At 39.2% G+C, this 18,629-nt stretch overlaps 1 protein-coding gene across 1 annotated transcript in view; it reads left to right on the forward strand.

Moving 5' to 3' along the window:
* The window catches only part of ST6GAL2 (ST6 beta-galactosamide alpha-2,6-sialyltranferase 2), a 34,528-nt gene extending 16,876 nt beyond the window's left edge, over nucleotides 1–17,652 (forward strand). The window contains exons 5-6 of the mRNA XM_008577329.1: nucleotides 12,409–16,436; nucleotides 16,599–17,652. Of these exons, the coding sequence (XP_008575551.1) occupies nucleotides 12,409–12,680 (272 nt within the window). The 3' untranslated portion in view covers nucleotides 12,681–16,436; nucleotides 16,599–17,652. The remainder of the gene's footprint in view (nucleotides 1–12,408; nucleotides 16,437–16,598) is intronic.
* Nucleotides 17,653–18,629: the final 977 nt, after the last annotated feature.

Below are 18,629 nucleotides of genomic sequence, written 5' to 3' on the forward strand. Positions count from 1 at the left end.
TTGTTCACGTTTAGGAATCTGCATGTGTGAAATACAGGGACTCTGAAAGTTGATTATTTTGAACACAAAAGACATTTCTTTCTATGGAAATGTATCCAGTGGGAATTAGATTCCCAGGGAGATGCACCTGAACCCCTTAAATGTAGTGCTATTGGTGCTGTTCAGAGGCCTTGCTACTGGGGCCTGAACTCATATGGAGGAAGGTGGCGAACAAGGAAGGGGAGAGGCATCCATTGAGTGGATATTAATTGAGCACTTCCTGTGTGCCAGGCACAGGGCTGGGCCCCGGACATGTGGTGGTGAGGAAACCAGGCAAGGCTCCTGCTCACCTGGAACTTGCAGTGCAGGGGAGAGGGGGCAGACATAGATAAAATGTAATTACAATCTGTGATAAGAGCGTGAAGGGAAACAGGGTCCATCAAGGGCTGGGCAGTGCCTGGCACACAGGAAGTGCTATCATTGTTTTTGCCTATCATTGTGTCCCTGCTCTTAGGTTGGCCCATATTAGATACAAAAAAATAATGATTCACTGAATGAATGAATGTTCTAGCTCAGTGATTTTCAAGGTTTAGCATATGTCAGAATCCTCAGAAGCTTTGTGTATTAGTAGTACACTGCTGCAAAGCGAAACTTAGATACCGAAAAGAACAATAAGCATTTACTATCTCACACAGTTTCCATGGGTCAGTAGTACAGGGGCAGGCTGGCTGGATGGCTCTGGCTTGCAGTCTATCATGAGGTTTCAATCCAGACTCAGGCAGGATGATCCGCTTCCAAAGTGGCTCCCTTGCATGGCCACTGGCAGGAGACCTCAGTTCCTCACCACGTGACCCTCTCCATAGGGCTGCTTGGGCATCCTCACAGCATGGCAGCTGGCTTTCCAAGAACAAGGGATCTGAGAGAGAGAAGGAGAAAGCCACAACATTTTTATGATGTCATAAACTATCACATTTGCTACATTCTGTTTGTTACACAGTCAGCACCAGTGTTGTGGGAGGGAACGACACAAAGGTTTGAGTTGCAGGTGGGCATCATCGGGAGCCAATCTGAAGGGTGGCCACTAGAGCTTTTTAAACCAGACTGATGGGCCCACCTCCAGGGTTTCTGAGTAGGAGGAGGTTGTGAGAATTTTTTTTCAGGTTCTCAAGTGGTGCTGACACTGCTGGTCCTGGGACCATACTTTCTTTTAGAACCATTCTTTTGGCTTTTACCTTGGAGAGCACTTTAGATATCGAGTCCATAGGTTCTGTACTGATAGATGTACCAGCAAGGTAACATGGATTTGGCTCAGTAGGAAGACACAGGATTCTTTAATAACGATTAATTCCATGTTTATTGCAATGTTTAAACACAAGTGGAGTAATTATTTTTACTTGTGTTTACTTAAAACAATATAATGTATTACTAAAAATATTGATATCTTTGTGTTTTGAAATTTTGTAGCATTAAATCCTGGATCTAGTATTATTAAATTTATAACTACAAATTCATTTATTATTTTTGTTTCTTTTGAAGACAAATCGATAAAATTTCCTCCCATTACTAATGAACTCATTTTATGTCCTTAAAGCTTTTTGTGAAATGACATATAAAACAACTGACTGTAAATGTCCCTCTTAAAAGTGAATTTTTGTTTCTGTCATGCTGGGACCCAGACCCATACTGATTAGTGGTATATACATTTGGAAACCAACAAGCAAGGTCCCAACTCTGATTGATTTCAGGAAACCATCCTCTCAGTAACATTTGGGGAGATGGTTTGGTGCAGTGGACTGATTGTTTGTCCCCCTAAAATTCATATATTGAAATCCTAACCCCCAAGGTATTAGGAGGTGGGGCCCTTGGGAGGTGATTAAGTCATGAAGGCAGAGCCCTCATGGATGGGATTAGTGCCCTTATAAAAGAGACTCCAGAGAGCTCCTTCGCTTCTTGTGCCATGTGAGGACAAAGGAAGCAGACAGCCATCAGTGCACAAGGAAGCAGGCCCTCACCAGACACCAAATCTACTGGCACCTTGATCTTGGAATTTCCAACCTCAAGAACTGTGAGAAATAAGTTCCTGTTGTTTATGAGCCACCCAGTCTACGGTATTTTGTTATAGTAACCCAAATGGACTAAGGCGTTCAGCCAACACCTTCCTCCCAAGAAACATAACACCTTTTGTGCACCCTCATCAGCAGCATCTAGCCCGCAGCAGCCTCCTTGATGGCTCACAGATCAGGTGTCCTTGCCCTGCTAGAGTAGGAGCTGTAGCATGCATGTGTGTGTGCGCACACGTGTGCACACATGTGTATTCTGCTGGGGAAAAGGAAGCAATAAATCTTGAAGGGAAGATGAGTCGAGAAGCAATTTCTGCTCGTTGCACCAGTCTGAATGTCCTTTGGTTAGCCAGCCTGTAGATATTGCAAAATCGGAATTGTCATTGATCCCAGTGCCCTGCAGGCAGGGCTGAGCTTTTTTCTCAGTGGAGGGGAATCTGCGTATTATCATTTCCTATGGAGAAGGAAATCAGATTTCCTACTGAAATCAGATTTGGACAGAAATACTTAGTTTGCAACTAAATAAATTCTTATTGTTTTATCTGTAAATAATAGGGCTTCCTTTTCTGCTTAAAGAGACAGAGCAATAAATTATAGGATTTGAGGAACACCTTGACTTAGCATTGAAGAAAGGAAACTCTGAGGACCTCTTCATCAAAATTCATTTTATCATTTCAAAAACATCTGATTTCAGAAGTTTGCAATTCACATACATAGAGAATTTATCAAAGCTAATAATTTATTATGTTTTCCTTCTAATAACTCAGAGAACATGTGTGAATAATTACAATATTGACACACCCAAATGTTTTAATATTAAATGAATCAAACTATACTTTCATTACAAGCTTACTTTAATATTAATAAGATCAGTTACTAAAGTTTTAATACCTGTAATGTATACCGAAGTTCTTTCAAATTTCTAAATGAATATTTTTAAATCATGTTTTCCACTTTCTTGACATCAGATTCCTATTATTACTGAGCAATTCTACCTAACAAAGTATTTTAAAGAATTATTATTAAAGAGATGTGTATTTACTGCAATTAAATGTGAAAACCTAACTCAAAGTTGCACATTGAATACTGATAATTATTTTTCAAAACATTTAAAAATAACTGCAAATATATTTTGACTTTTGGTAACAAGCTCATCACTTGGAAATCAGGGAAAACCAGACTAACTTTTTAAAAGATCCCATTTTGAAACCTAAGGAGATTTATAGATATTATTTATCCTCACATAGTTATGGATCCAAACATTTCACCAAACCTTAAGAAAGGGAATGACTCTGTCTTGCCTCATTAGCTTTTCTTTGCAGCACTTTTGAAGACTCTCCTAGAACTTTGCAGACCATGTAAAAAGAGGGAAACAACATTATAACTAAACATTTAAACATTTCTTAAAATACCAAATAACTCTATCCTCTCCCCTTCCTGGTACTGCCATCCTGATTTTATTTTAGTGTAACTCTTCCAAATCCTGACCACATCTACATCTTAAAATGTTGTAATAAATGAGCCTTCCTTAGTGCAAGGCACCACAGAACAAGTATATGGTAAATGTTTGCTGAATGAAGAAACAAATGAGTGACGGGGAGGTTGTGATTTATGTCATTCTGTAGACTCTCACCTTTGATTTGACTGGTCTTACATGCAGGAGGATGCCCACCCTCCTCAAGAATCACTTTATGTGTGCGCTGTGCTCGAGACCTTGTGCTCTGCAGAGACGAGTATCAAATCTTGGCTCCACCGCTAGGCTAGCTGTATGACCGTGAGCCACGACCTTGTGCTCTGCAGAGACGAGTATCAAATCTTGGCTCCACCGCTAGGCTAGCTGTATGACTGTGAGCAGGCTACTTAACATCTCTAAACCCCAGGTCTTTCATCTGTAAAATAAAGATACTAATAATACCTTTAACTTTGAGTTGTCATGTGCGCAATCACAATTACTAGTATTTACTATTTACTATTATCATTATGTGCCTCATCTGAAACTTTGTGCTGGGTCACAAGAGACTATATTCCCAAATAGAAAAGAACTGTTCTTTCATTAAGATTTATAATCACGGTGAAAAAAGACTTGTTTCCTTTGTTATTACAGAAGCCATATAATTATATCAAATAAGTATATCATGATTTATGTCTTTATTTGCTGAATATTTATTAATATTGCTAAAAGTATTTGATTTATGAAACAATTATATTATTGAGTCATTATTATATTCATGTACTAATACATACTATATTTTATACAGAGAATATATAGACTTTTCTTTCCTTTAAACTATTTTCTGAAGATAAATTCCCAGGAGTACTGGTGTTGGAGCAGAGATTGTAACATCTTGATGACTGTTGATGCATGCTGATATACTGCCTTCCCCAGAATCATCTACTTGAATTACTAACCAGAGTCTATATTTGTCCCCGCGGTTCACAGGAAGAGGTATGCTAATCGATACATTGCAGATACGTTACATGTAGCAGTCCCTTCTCCAGGCAAGCAGTAGAGGTTTGTACACCTATTAGACTGCGCTTGTATTCTTAAAATTAAAAGGCTTTAACATGGATCAAGGTAATTTAGAGAATCCAGAAGGACTCATTTCTTTGGAACGACATTTTCATCTTATTAGCTTCCTTCCCTCAGACCTCTGGGAGCTACTTGTTCAGATATAAAGAGTATCCTTGTTGGATACTGGAGATTTTGTCTTGTTATTCAGTGCAATGAAGTAATTTTTATTGTGTCATAGCCTGACTGACGATAAATAATTTATTTGGAATCTCAGGGCTTCTATTTTCCCTCATAACGACAGATATTTTTATAGAAGGTGACTGAGCTCACCTGGGGCCATAGAGCGTGGCTGGATCTGTTGCCATCTACACACAAGAGGGCACCCAGGCAAACCAGGAGGCACTGGCCTTGCCATCCTTGGCTCATCGTCTGAGCACCGACAGGCAGACAGGCCTTATAGCCAGGGGTCCAGTCCAACACACTCAGAGACGTGGAACTCATTTACAATATACAATTGCCAAATTTTTATTGTAGAGACCACTAACACCCCACCTTCCCTTCCTTAAATGCAACCACTACTGATATTATAAATGATATTTCTGAAATTTGCAGATGCAAACACTATAATTTCGGGCTATTTAATATATGCACAAGAATAATATGCTTAAAAACAAGTCATAACTTCTTTTCTTTGTTTTATATTGCATTTTGGGTCCTAATGTCCTAATTTTTTGATATATCATCCAAACTCAGAGCATTAACACAAGATAATAAGCCACTTAACATCCACATTTGTAATTATGTGAAATGTGTCACAATTTTGTTGACTAGGAACAACTTTTTCCATCTTCCTGTAAATAATGAATACTCAGTGTGTTACCATCAAATGATACAATGTTAATCAACTAAAAATTGGTCAACTATTATTCTTGTATAATTCTTATTTTATTTAATGCAGTAAATACTTCTTAATTGCCTCAAATTCAGATTTCTAAAACATCTTTTAATTACAAGTATTTTCTGGAAATGCCACTGAAAAGTCATGTTTTTCTCTTTAAGAAATCTGAAGCACTCATAATTTTCCATTTTGTGATTGATTTGGCAGAGAAACCACAAAAGAGCTGCTAGGTTTCCATGAGCCTGGCATATCCAATACACTTAGCCTCTCACCCTCACCACTCACTTAGAAAAATATTTTGCAGTGTTCAGTAGGTCATTCTCAGAAATTCCTAATTTACCTCACATATGAATTACGTTCAAGTGTTTATTAGAATTGATTTAAGCTGGTATTTTTTCCGTTACTTCAATTATGTCATTTTATATCCATAGCTCACATTGCTATTTGATGGAAGGATATTTTCATCAAAAAGAAAATTGTGTTATTCTTAATGATTTGGGTTTTTATTTTAAATGCTCTGCCAGGTGAAAAACAAGATAATTTTTATGTAATCACAATTAAGCTAAGTCATTAAACTATACTAGTCTCTGATAACCCATCAAATATCTATACACACAAAGAAAAGATATATAGAGGAAACCTCATTCTTTCAAAATTTATTATCCAAACATGGGTTAAAGTTGTTTTTTATTCAGGTTTCAGAACAAATAAATGTCTCCATTCTGCTTGTTATGCTGAACAATATAATATGACATGTTACTAAGACCAGTCAAAATGTGTTTTAATTAATATTAAAACATGCAATATGGCAAATGAATGCCTTCAGAGTCATAATTGCCTGGAAAATACTAATACTTTTTTTTTTATTCAAATGAATTCCTTGTATGGACTTATTTGTGAAAACTTGCCGTGTAAGAAACTTAACATTAATTCAACTCTGTTTAGAGATTTTAAACGGCTGGCTTGGAAGAATACACTTAAAAGCTTCTAAATATTTATCGGCCTATCAAAAAGTCGGGCTCCATGTTGAAAGCAGTAAAACTTTTATTAGTGATGAAAGCAGTTAATTTTTGGTAGTCCATAAACAAAATTACTTAATAATATAAAAGTTCCTTAAGTGATTTTTAAAAGTTATTCTTCACTGAATTGCGTAGTATGAGATGATGTGTATTCATCTTGCATTTTAGTTAATCCTGAGCAGACATAAGAGAGGAAATGAAAAAAAAAAAATCAATAACATTTTTAGCATAACCAGATGTGAATTCCCCATGTCAGTCTGGAATAGGGAAATGATTACGAAGTAACATGATACTTTGAATTTATGTATATATGGCATCTATGCAGAAAGGACAACAGAGCCTGCTTGACTGCTTACCCTGAGACTGGCCCTTGGCTGGTGTCTGGGAACGTGGATTTGGGGAAGATTCCTGTCCCTTTAACTGATAAGAGTGATCCCCAGTGCTTGACCTGCTTGTGCTGAATGAACACTTGCTTTCTTTCTGGCAGTCTGGGATTTTGGTATGTGCTGGCCAGAAACTGCCTACATAACCAGCTCCCAATAATAACCTTGAGTGCTGAGTCTCTAATGAGCTTCCCTGGTTGGCAGCATTTCACATTTGCTGTGGGCTGTCATTTTGGGCAGCTATAACAGAAATACCAAAGATTTAGTGACTTAAACAACAGAAATTTATCTCTTACAGTTCTGAAGGATGGGAAGTCCAAGATCAAAGTGCTGGCCAATTCAGTTCCTGGTGAGGGCTCTCTTCTTGGTTTATAAATAGCTACCTTCTTGCTGGGTCCTTGCATCTCTTGTTGTAGACAGAGATCATCTCTACAATATCTCTTCTTATAAGAGCACTAATCCTCTTCTCATGAGGGCTTCACACTCATGATCTAATCACCTCCCAAAGGCCCCACCTCCTAAAACCATTGCATTGGGGATTAGGATCTTAACATAAGAATTTGGGGGGAACACGTTCGGTCCACAGCAGTGACGCACTGCTGGGAGAATAAAGAGCATCCTGTGTGACTCCACTGTTAGAGAACTTTGGAAGCTTGCACCTGGTTTCCTCTGGGCTTTACTCCATGCAGCTTTTCTTTGTGCTGATTTTGTTTTGTATCCTTTTGCCATAATAAATGGTAGCCATGAGTATGACTATATGCTGGATTTTGTGGGGTCTTCCTAGCAAATCATCGAACACCTACCTTATTGGTGGTTATTTAGAGAACACTTGAGAGCTGTGTGCTATTGGTATTTATGGTATTTATGACAACAAGGCTCAGTGTCACAGCACTGCAGGAGAGATCTTGTGGTAGGGCTCAAACATGTTTCTCAGTACAACATTTAGGACACTTCTTCAAGTAATTCTAAGAATGATCATGGGCTTGCCCTCTGTGCTTAAATTTAAAGATGAATCCTTTAGTTTAATTAGTTGGGTTTTTTAAAGAAAGTTTTTCTAAATCCCCAGTGATTAGCACTGTGCCCGGTGTGACCTCCAACAGCGCTTGAAGACTGTGCTTCCCGATCCTGTCCTGGCCCTGCCTCCCCGCACTGCCTACTCCCCACGCCCTGTTCCTCATCGCACATACTCCAGGCAGTGTGAGAGCTGTAATGTCCAAACATTGATGTCCACATAGTTTCTTCTTGCAAAGTATAAAGTAATTCACTTTTCAGGTTTCTATATATTGCTAAGTACTATTCACAAGTCTTAGGAAAACTGACTTGTACATTTAGCCACATCTAATAATAATGATTTTCAGTATTATATGAATCTGAATCTAAATTCATATTTATGTGTAATAAATGAATTGACCATGCTGACTGAAAAAAATTTTAAAATATTAAATAACATTCTTCTCCTTTGGTACTATAAATCTCCCTGTCCACCTTTCATATGTACCCAATGAGCTATAAATTAATTTTTTTCCTTCTCTTTGAGAGTACCCTCGTACCATTTCTGGTATCAGTACTACAGCTGGCTGCCATTTAAACACTTAGGGCAGACTCTGCTGTTATTTAAATTTTAGGATGCTCTAGGCCAAGGTTCATAATCACAGGAAGCCACAGTTCATATGAGAATACAAAGTATGTGAAACCATTGTTGCTAAATCTCTATGGGGTAGGTGAAAATCAGGAATTGTGAAGATAACTCAGGACAAACACCCACCTCTACTGGTCTTTAGCTGGTACTAACAAATTCCTCTATTTCTGAAGCTCTAGAAGTTGTTTTAAAATATGAAGTACTTATATAAGAAACTCTTATAAATGTATCTATTTACTTATATTGAAACCATAACTATTTGCCTAGTCTTATGACTATATTGTATATTTAGCAAATACGTGATTTAAAATGTAGCAATTAACTAGCAGCAAGAATTAAAATTTTCTCTGGAAAAACTTTCTAGAAAAATAACCAAATTTGAGCATCTGATAGTTATCTGAGACCCATATGATAGCAAGAATGTTGATGGAGACTAGCCAAGGTTCTTCTTACTTGGGTTTGGGTAATTCCACCAAGTTCTGTTCTAGATTAGTTGTCAACATGCAGAATCTAGTGTCCTACCTATGCGACACCTTGGGGATCACTCACGGATACAACCAGATTAGAAACTGAAAGTATTTAGAAACTTTATAGCGATTTGACATAGCCATGGCATTCAAATAGATGATCACTTTTCAAGTAATTCATCATTATTGTATTTCACAAAGTATTTTGGTCTGTGATGGATTGGAAAATTTTTCTAAATGGCCCTTCACCACAGATAGTCTAGGAATTCTTGTTAAAAATTCAGATTCCTGGGCCCCAACACAAGACAATGGAACACAAATTTCTGGAAATGGGGACGTATTAGTCCATTTCTGTTGCTTACAACAAAATACACAGAACTGGGTATTTTATAAAGAAAATGAAATTTATTGCTTACAGTATTGGAGGCTGGGAAGTCCAAAGTCCAGAACACATTTGGTGAAGGCCTTGGTGGTTGTGACAGTGACTCAGGGGTCTCAAATAGCAGAAAATGACAGAGCAGAGAGAAGACTAGCTTCTAAAGTGCTTTTCTTTTAAAGCTTTCAGAACCACACCCCTGACCACCATTTTTAATCCATTCACTATGGTATGGTCCTACAATCTAATCACCTCTTCACGGCCCCACCTTTCAATTACCATAATAGGATTTCCCACCCTGAGCAGTTACAGTGGGAATTAAGCTTCTAATATATGAATGTAGAGCTGGGGCTGGGTCTGGAGCTCACAGACCCCTTGAGCCCGTTCACAAACTATTCACACACAGGTCTATGAGCTAGGTAACTGGAAAAAAAGGTCCTTGCAGCCTTGGTTGAAGGAATAATAAGCTTTATTCAGCACACTAGGCAGTCCAAAAAGAAACTCAACTGCTACTAGCTAACTCCAAAGAAAAACTGAGCAGCTGCCAGTAAAGTAAACATGTTCTATTTTTAGACACAAGTTCTCTGCGACCAGCAGTTCAGGGCCAAGGCTCCACATACTCAAGAACACACAAGAATAGCAACAAACTAAAAAATATACATGGGTATGCATGTGCAGTAACTCCACCCACATACAACTTGTTTACAAAGAATGTGCTGCACTACCCCCAACCGGACCTGAGGGTAGGGGGCCTGACTAAACTGCTCTATTTTTCTCACAATGAGATTTGGGGACACAATTCAATTAATCCACAGCAGGGGACAAGTCCCAGGAATCTTCACTTTAACAAGCTGCCCAGATCATTTCTCATGTTGAGGTTTGAGAATTACTGCTTTAGGGTGTAGGCCAAATGCCTCATGCATGATTAACATATTTTCCTACATACAACCTTGGCTTTTGAAAGCCATTCAGTTTAGGAATCAGAGTTGCAAAGGTCATAACTCGGACACGATTGACTCCAGGTCCATGGATGCAGTTGTGTTATTGGCTTATAGAACCACCTGGAAACAGAGACCTGTGGTTTTGGGGTGTAGTCTCACTGCTAGTTTGTACGGTACCTTTGTGCAGACACCCTTGAAACCACCTAACTGCCACATACAGGAAAAATGTTGTAACAAATACATGAATCAGTGATGCCATGATGGGAAGGACAGCCCCATCAAGGTGGTTCCTCGTGCACAGCCAGCACAGCACACACCATGTCCAGAAGAGAGAGAGCCACGAGTGCTGGGGCCATGTGCAGGAACCTGTTCTGCAGCCACTGCTCAGAAAACACTGGAGCCATCTTTAGCTCCACAGATTCTGGCCCTGGGGAAACATCTCCTGGGAACACACACTCCAAAGAATGTCATGTTTTTTAGGTTTAAAGTGACTAGTTATAAAAGGAGAATTTAATTCTTCCTGGGCAGATGGCTTTCTCACCAGCCATGCCATTTTCTTATATATGATTTAATGCAGGGTTGGAAGAATGCTCATGGAGCCGTAATTGCTAACCAGGAGGAGGTAGACTGTTCACCAGCTGCATTGCATGTTGCCATGCGGGTGCCATCCGCCTGTATCCAGGAAGCACTGCTTCCTTGTTCTCAGTTGATTACACCTCAATCACAGTTGCACTGGGCCATCCCGAGGGAGGGGCTGCAGCAGGCAGTTGGTTGGCTGGAACGAAACTGGTAGATCTGGAAGACGAGAGGAACTGACCAGTCACCTGAAGTTTTGACATTGCTCTCCATTTGCACTACGTAACCCTTCTCTTTGTTAAGGCCCCTTCTCTCCCAGCAACCCTCATACAGAATTCTGCACGGTGAAGTAATTGGGGAACATGACTGTCCTCAGCAACAAATATTGGCTATAACAGAAATTAACTGGGTGGCTTTGCATTTTTGTATAACAAGGAGTATTTCTTTCAGAAAAGGGATAAGCACATTTTTTATAAAAAAAAAATTAAGTTAAGGATGGCACTGGTGGTACTAAAAAACGAAAGCCTGTTAGCCAAGATCAAGACTCAGATTTGCTCAGTGATGGTTAGGTTTTGTAGCTATTTGAAGCAATAAAAAAAATTAAAACAACTGTAATACAGTTTCAGTGAGAAAAATAATTTTGTTAATATGAATCTTAAACTCTGTGTTCCCCAACTCCATTTTTTCCATCAAACAACTATTTAATAATAACTATTTCATGTACAGTTTTATTTTATAGGTTTTCAAACAACCATTTCATAGTCAATGTATAGTCAAGCAACTATTTTCAAGAAGCTTTTTATAACATTTGTTCCTTTGAAACATAATAGTCCTGCACTGCAAATCAGGTGATGCAAGTGTGTAGAATGTGACACAGGACAGTCTGATGTGGGTTGCAAATCTACCACTCCGTGGAGTATGCTTCCCTTAAGTTCAGTAACTTTGTCTTTTCTCTCTTTTTCCTGGGCCCACAGTCATCAACTGAATGAATGAATATGCAGTCATCCCCCCTTATTCACAGGGGTTACGTTCCAGGACCCCCAGTGGGTACCTGACACTGCAGATATTACAGAACCCCATCTACACTGTGTCTTTTCCTATACATGCTTATCTCTGAGGAAGTCTACTTTATAAATTAGGCACAGTAAAAGATTAACAACAAAAACTAATAATAAAGGAGAACAATTATAACAATGTACTGTAATAAAAGTTATGTTGAATTTGCTCTCTCTCCCTCTCCCACCGCCTCTCTCTCTCTCTCAAAATACTGTAATGTTTTCAGATCACGATTGACCTTGGGTAACTGAAACCATGGAAAGTGAAATGGGATTAAGAAAGACTATTGTATTTAGAATTAAATCCTGGTATGTCCCACACCCAATAAACTGCATGTGCCCCATTTAATGGCAGTGATAGCACTGCACATGTAAAGATAATAAGAAAGCAAGTGAAAAGCAAGGGTCTTTTGCTTCAGTCATTCCCAGTCACCACCACTCCAGAGAAACGGTCCCTCTCACTTGGAGTTGCTCATTGGGTTCTAATTTTCTTTTTGTGCCAGGAATCCTCATCATGATGTCCATGTGCAGAGAGGTGCACGTGTATGAATACATCCCGTCCGTCCGGCAGACGGAGCTTTGCCACTACCACGAGCTGTACTACGATGCCGCCTGCACCCTGGGTGCCTACCACCCGCTGCTCTACGAGAAGCTGCTGGTGCAGCGCCTGAACACGGGCACCCAGGCAGATTTGCATCGCAAGGGCAAGGTGGTCCTGCCAGGCTTCCAGACCCTGCACTGCCCTGCTCCAAGCCCCGCGGGTCCACACTCTTAGAAAGAGACTCTTGGGAATCAATGTGCAATAAGGTACTACTGTCATCCTCCAAGTTACAAAAGGATACTTGAAGACAGATTTTAGATGATGCAGTTTTGAGTCTTTAAACTGTCATGTAGTGGTGGCCATAAGAATTCTTCTCTTTCTAAGCCATTGAGTATTTATTACTGCTTTGAATATAGAAGTGGAATCTTTTAAAACAGCTCAAGAAAGATGCAAAAAAAAAAAAAAAAAAAAAGGATAGCTGGAAAGAAAACAAATGTTTAACCATGGTATTATACCTACACAGATGTTAACCTTTTCTTATGCCATGGGTAACCCTTATCAGGGTTGATTTCATCTGCAGGTTCCAGTGATACTCCTGATAACATGGAATGGTTTCCATCTAGAAACATCCAGGTTGAAGCACAGTGCCCGCAGCATCCAGTGTGTCACTTTACATGCTTTCATCATTAAATGTCCTAGACTTTATGATGAATGTCACATGACACATCTGAGTGATAAGTCAGACGTTTATCATAAAATCTAGGATATTCAATGATGAAAGCAAAAACCCCCAGTCTGTCCAATCAAGTGCACGTGTTTCCAGCCCTTGCAGTTCCCATCTCTGCCTCCCACTGCCCACTGACTGCTTTGACCACTGTGTATCAGGAAAGATTTCTACAACCATAAAACATCCCTCTTGAACAGTCCAAGAAAAAGCCAAACTCCCGATAGCACCACAGAGGATGCCCTTTGTTTCCCTGCAATAATTTATTTACTTGACTAGGAGTGTTAGTCACACACAGATAGAGAAGAACATCACCAGCAAGTAAGTACAGAATTGCAGAGCTGCAGGGTGACCCCGGAAGTTCCCTGGCTCCAGCTTTTCCACCTTGTACCTCCTTGCCTGCAGGTTCACCCTGCAGCTTTAGCACAGCCAGTGAGTGACACATGACAATTGGTACAGCCCAGACAACTTGCACCTTTCATACTAGAAGGAAGAACTTCGGGGACTGTGCCCATGCTGCTGGGATGCACACCTATCTCTTTTACGCGTATTTCTTGCAGGTTTTATCAGCTACTGGAACTTGACACTGCACTGAATTTTCACTCATTCTTCCTACTAACATTCGGGAATCCAGCCCTTGTTTTCACAGATACGTTTTATGTCAGCAGCATGACAAAGCCATATAATTAAATAAAATTGTGTCAAAGCATTGCTCTTTAACAACAAGGAAAATATGTATATGCTTCAGAGGGAAAGACAACTAGAGGGAAGTTTTCATCCCAATGTGTTAGCTATATTCAGGGTTCGTAGGGTTTTTTTAATCTCAGCTTCTGTTACTGATACATTAAAAAATTTTTTTTTTTGCTATGAATAGAGTGAAATAGAAACATTTTTGAATACCTTAATTAAACATGCTATTATCTCAATATATAACCAGAACATATCTCAGTGGTACAGTTGAGACTTCTTGGCAATGATGGTAGCAGCTTAGCGAAATACATTCTCCCTTGCCAAGTGTATGAAGGTCAGGAGAGTTTGGTGGAAAACTTCCTTTTTGTTTCAGGATTGGTTTTTTCCAGAGTGCTCTCAGGACTACTTTCTTGTCTACAAATGGTTTACAGAGACTTACAGCTTCTGTCTGGTTAGTCTACTCAGCAAAAATCAAGTTGGATAACAGGCATCTGCTATGGCTTATTATAATAGTGAAGTTGGAGTAACTGAAAAGTTTTAATGATGACAATATCCAAAAAAAAGCCCATTTTGAGAGTTTCATTACTACATCTATGAGAAGTGATGGGAATTTTGTCCTATACATTAACTTATGTCTGAGAAGACATGGTCTAGGCATGTTTCTAATTTCCTGAAAGAGCTTGGTCTTGTCCACATGTTTGTTGTCCACATGTTTGCATGTGTGTAATAAGTTTAGTAACTCAAGTGAGGTAGCTCGGATATGGGATGAATATTTCTCCTGCAATCCTTGGATTTTTCTGGATCTTGCAAGCTTTGCCTTTAAATGTCCATGACTGTTGAAATTCTTTTTACAGTCTTCTGAGTGGATTTACTCACCAGCATGCTTACTATCCCGAACAATCCCCCTTTGGTGACTTGAGGACTTGATTAGAGAATAATTTATTGAGGTCATTGTAGACATTCAACTTCAAAAGCCCCAGAAAACACTTTAAAGATATTTAAATAGCTTTTAATTATAACGCATATACTTTTAAAAGAATACTTTTAGATTCACTGAGGTTACAAGAAAGACTGAAGAGCATAAAAGAAATTTAATTAAAATTTCTGAATTCATTATGGCCTTAAAGACTCTTGGGAATCAGGGTCTATTAAACATTCAGAAAATGTAGTACACATATTAATATAGTGCTGGCTGGGCATTCTTCTATTTAAAAGTATAAATTGTTCAGCCTCTCAGAAAAGTTAGGCAGTTATAGTTAACATGACAGCTGCCTCTAGTTTTAGCCAAATGGGTCCTACATGGCAATATTTTGCCAGACATTGATTAAGTCATCACATGCCACATTTATGGAACTGTAATAAACACACAGCCATTCTGTGGAGCAGTTAATAATAAATGGTATCTCACTGCATTTCTCCTAGGCTCTTTCTCTTCCAGAACCCTCCATCCTCTTTTGTGAAGGGACATTGATAAAATCCTCATGGTGCAACCTGAAGCCATTAGATGTTCCTTTTTCCACTCTCAAGACTAACAGATGTCACATTGCTTTGCATTTCAAGATTTCACTCTATCTTTTGATGTTATAGTTACCACAAAGAAACAAATGTTCACCAAGAATAACAACTCAGCTGCATCTAGATGTTCTCTAACTTGTTTCTCCAGTTGGTCGCACCCTATAGGAGGTTAACACTTAACGGGCGTGGTGTTCTCACTGTCCCCATGGAATGAAATGCTGGTCCCCCATAGTTGACCTTCCCCACTGCATCCTTGTGGGGCTGCTTTGACAGAGAACTCTGTGCACAAGGCCAAGAGATGGTCAATTAAAGTTGCACTTGCGCATTGGGGCGTACATTAAAATGGCCAAGTAAATGACTTTTACACATCTCTGAATGTCCAGTTCTTTTCTGTCTGCCTGGACGCAGAGCTCAGGGTGCCCTGCCTCAGAAACAGCACTTTCCATGTGTCTCCTGCCCTTGCATCCTCAGCCAGACAGCTATTCAATCCTGGAACCCCCCCAGTAATCCTCTATCATTGTAGCCATAGCGTCTGGACAAAAGCAATGCTAAAATAATCATTAGCATTTTCAAAACTGGGAAATCGAAGAAACTGGGTTATTCTATTACATGTTTATGAGCCAATTCATTCTGCCTGGACAGATTATACCTTATGTTGTTGGCTGACCCTCCCGGACAGCAACACTTACATCTATTGAATTAATTAGGTCCTGTTTGGGTGCATTAAGTGGCATCAATCTCAGATGAGTGATACAGTATGTGATGGAAGAATTTTGTATGCACAAAGGACAGTTTTTCTTGCAGATTAGTGCACAGTGCATGTTGGAGGCTGGTGGCCGAAGTTATTTGGTCCCATTTCTTCTTAGCTATGAGAAGAGACAGTAAGGAGGTGGTGAAGCCAGGAGAATTACCAGAGAGACATGACTGAATATATAGGCCACATAGTCTCTGAATATGTTCTACTGTATTGTCTGTTTCAATTTCTAACTCTGATCGTTTAGAACTCTTAGATAGTGGTTTAGAACTCTTACCCTGACTGATCAAGGCATCTCCATTTAGAAATTAATTGCTAATGTAAAATGTGCCAGAGTTTAAACTAGTCTCTTATTCCCTGGATGTTTTTCATTGTGAGATTATTCTGCATGTTTCTGTCACTCAGGCATCATTAGCACACTTGGTAAATGAAAGGTATTTCTCTCTCACTTCAGCATCTCCATTTAGAAATTAATTGCTAATGTAAAATGTGCCAGAGTTTAAACTAGTCTCTTATACCCTGGATGTTTTTCATTGTGAGGTTATTCTGCATGTTTCTGTCACTCAGGCATCATTAGCACACTTGGTAAATGAAAGGTATTTCTCTCTCACTTCAAGGAAATATATTGTAAGTTTTGATTCTTGTTTTAGTAGATGATTGAAGCCTTTTAGTAAGAAAAAGGTAATCTAGCACATTTATGGTTAAGCTTGGGCTAATGAAATTAAAAGGACATTGGTTTCGTTCTTACTCTTAGTATAAAAAGTGTGCATGTAGATATAGTTATATAACTGTATATATACATATCTACACACATGGTTGGTTTTATATTGTGTTTTCCCATCAATCTTTTTGGTTGAAACTTTTAAAATAAATTTTAATTATGCAAAATCTAATTTTTTAAAAGAAGGAAGTAAATGTTATATGTCTTTCTGTTAAAAAGAAATTCAGTCCTCCACCGCCCCCTTCCCACACACTCATATTCTACACATCTTGGCTACATTTTAAAAAGTATGACTGAAATATTTAAAAGGCTCGATGAAAGTAGAATCACTACTTTAATAATGTAGCCTAGTTGGAAGCGTGATTTAACTCATTTTGAAGAGAAGTTTTTCTATAGTTCATGGCTTTTACAGGATTAGGAAAAGAAACATTTATCAGTATTATGGAAAATAGTCTTCTTAGTAGGTAGGTTTCAAACAAATAAACTAAATTGGTAGTGTTGAAATCTAACGTTTGTAACACACATCCTGTTTTACTCTAGATGAAAAACGTATAAAATTCTTCCAGTGGAAACCAGTGAACTTTTTTAACAGCTTTGGGGATTTTTTTGTATGATAATTTTTAAAATGAAATGTGTGCTCTTTAAACTAATTAAGGCTGAAGTTTTCCAGGAGTCGCATTTTGAAAGTGTTTGTACACATTTTAACACTTTGATATTTTCTATTTTGGTTTTGTATATTTTTATGTATACACAGTGTACAGACTTTCTTCTGTAAATAAAACATGTTTTCATTTGTCTAGAAGTTTCTCTGTTTTTAATTTATAGAAGTTACACATACAGATGAGGAAGTGGCAAGATAATGAGCCATCCCTAGGGGAATAAAGGCACAAAGCCGAAATCTCATTAGAAGACTGGGTGTCAAAAGAAGTCACAGCAGCACGCCTTCAAACTGTGGATGTGGACGCAGCCTGGTGAAACCGGAGGTGGGTGGTTCTCTCTTCCAGGGGTTAATTGCCATGTGCAAGAGGATGCAAGTGCCCCGATCACAGAGACAAGGAGCATCAAAGCTAACGTGTCCTGATGTGTCTCAGTGACTCAGCACTGGGATTAATTTATTGCCTTGGGGACACTTCCCCAGCTTGACAGGGCTTTAAGTCTTAGAAAATATAAGTTATTAGGGAAAAATGTAGAGACACAAGTCACCTACAACCCACCACAATGTCAAATTAGCCTTGGTATTTTCATACATGCCATGTAAAAGGAAAATCCGTTTACTGGGTTCCTGGAAAGAAATTCCAGGTCAGTTGTGCTTTTCTCGTTACATTGTGAAGGAAACCTCGAATGAGGAAGGCTTCAGGGTTTGGGATGGGAGGAGGAATGTGAGCAGGTGGGGAACTCAGGAGACATCAGTCAGCGGCACAGCTGTGCTGAGTTGAGAGGACTCTGCCACCTCTGCCCATCACATTTCGTTCCCACAGGATGACTGCTTTCTTCCAGGCTCTGCAGCCCCGCTCAGGAATGGCCAGGGCAGGATGCTCAGAGGATGCCGTTCCTCTCTCAGAGCATGTGGGGAGGAGCCCTTGAGATCTACATACTGCAGGGAGATTATGGGAAGAAAAAGAGTCACCTGAGACAGGAAGCATTCAGAGAGAGGAGGAGGGAGTGGAAGGAGGTGGCAGCAAACAGCCAGGTGGGGAAAGAGAAAGCTAAAGGGGAGGGGGAAAAGAATAAGTGTCAAGGTCTCCAACCCCATTTGCATATCAAGTCATTAATTCAAAA

Source organism: Galeopterus variegatus, unplaced genomic scaffold (genome assembly GCF_000696425.1).
Source record: "Galeopterus variegatus unplaced genomic scaffold, G_variegatus-3.0.2 Scaffold1494, whole genome shotgun sequence".
Classification (NCBI taxonomy): domain Eukaryota; kingdom Metazoa; phylum Chordata; class Mammalia; order Dermoptera; family Cynocephalidae; genus Galeopterus; species Galeopterus variegatus.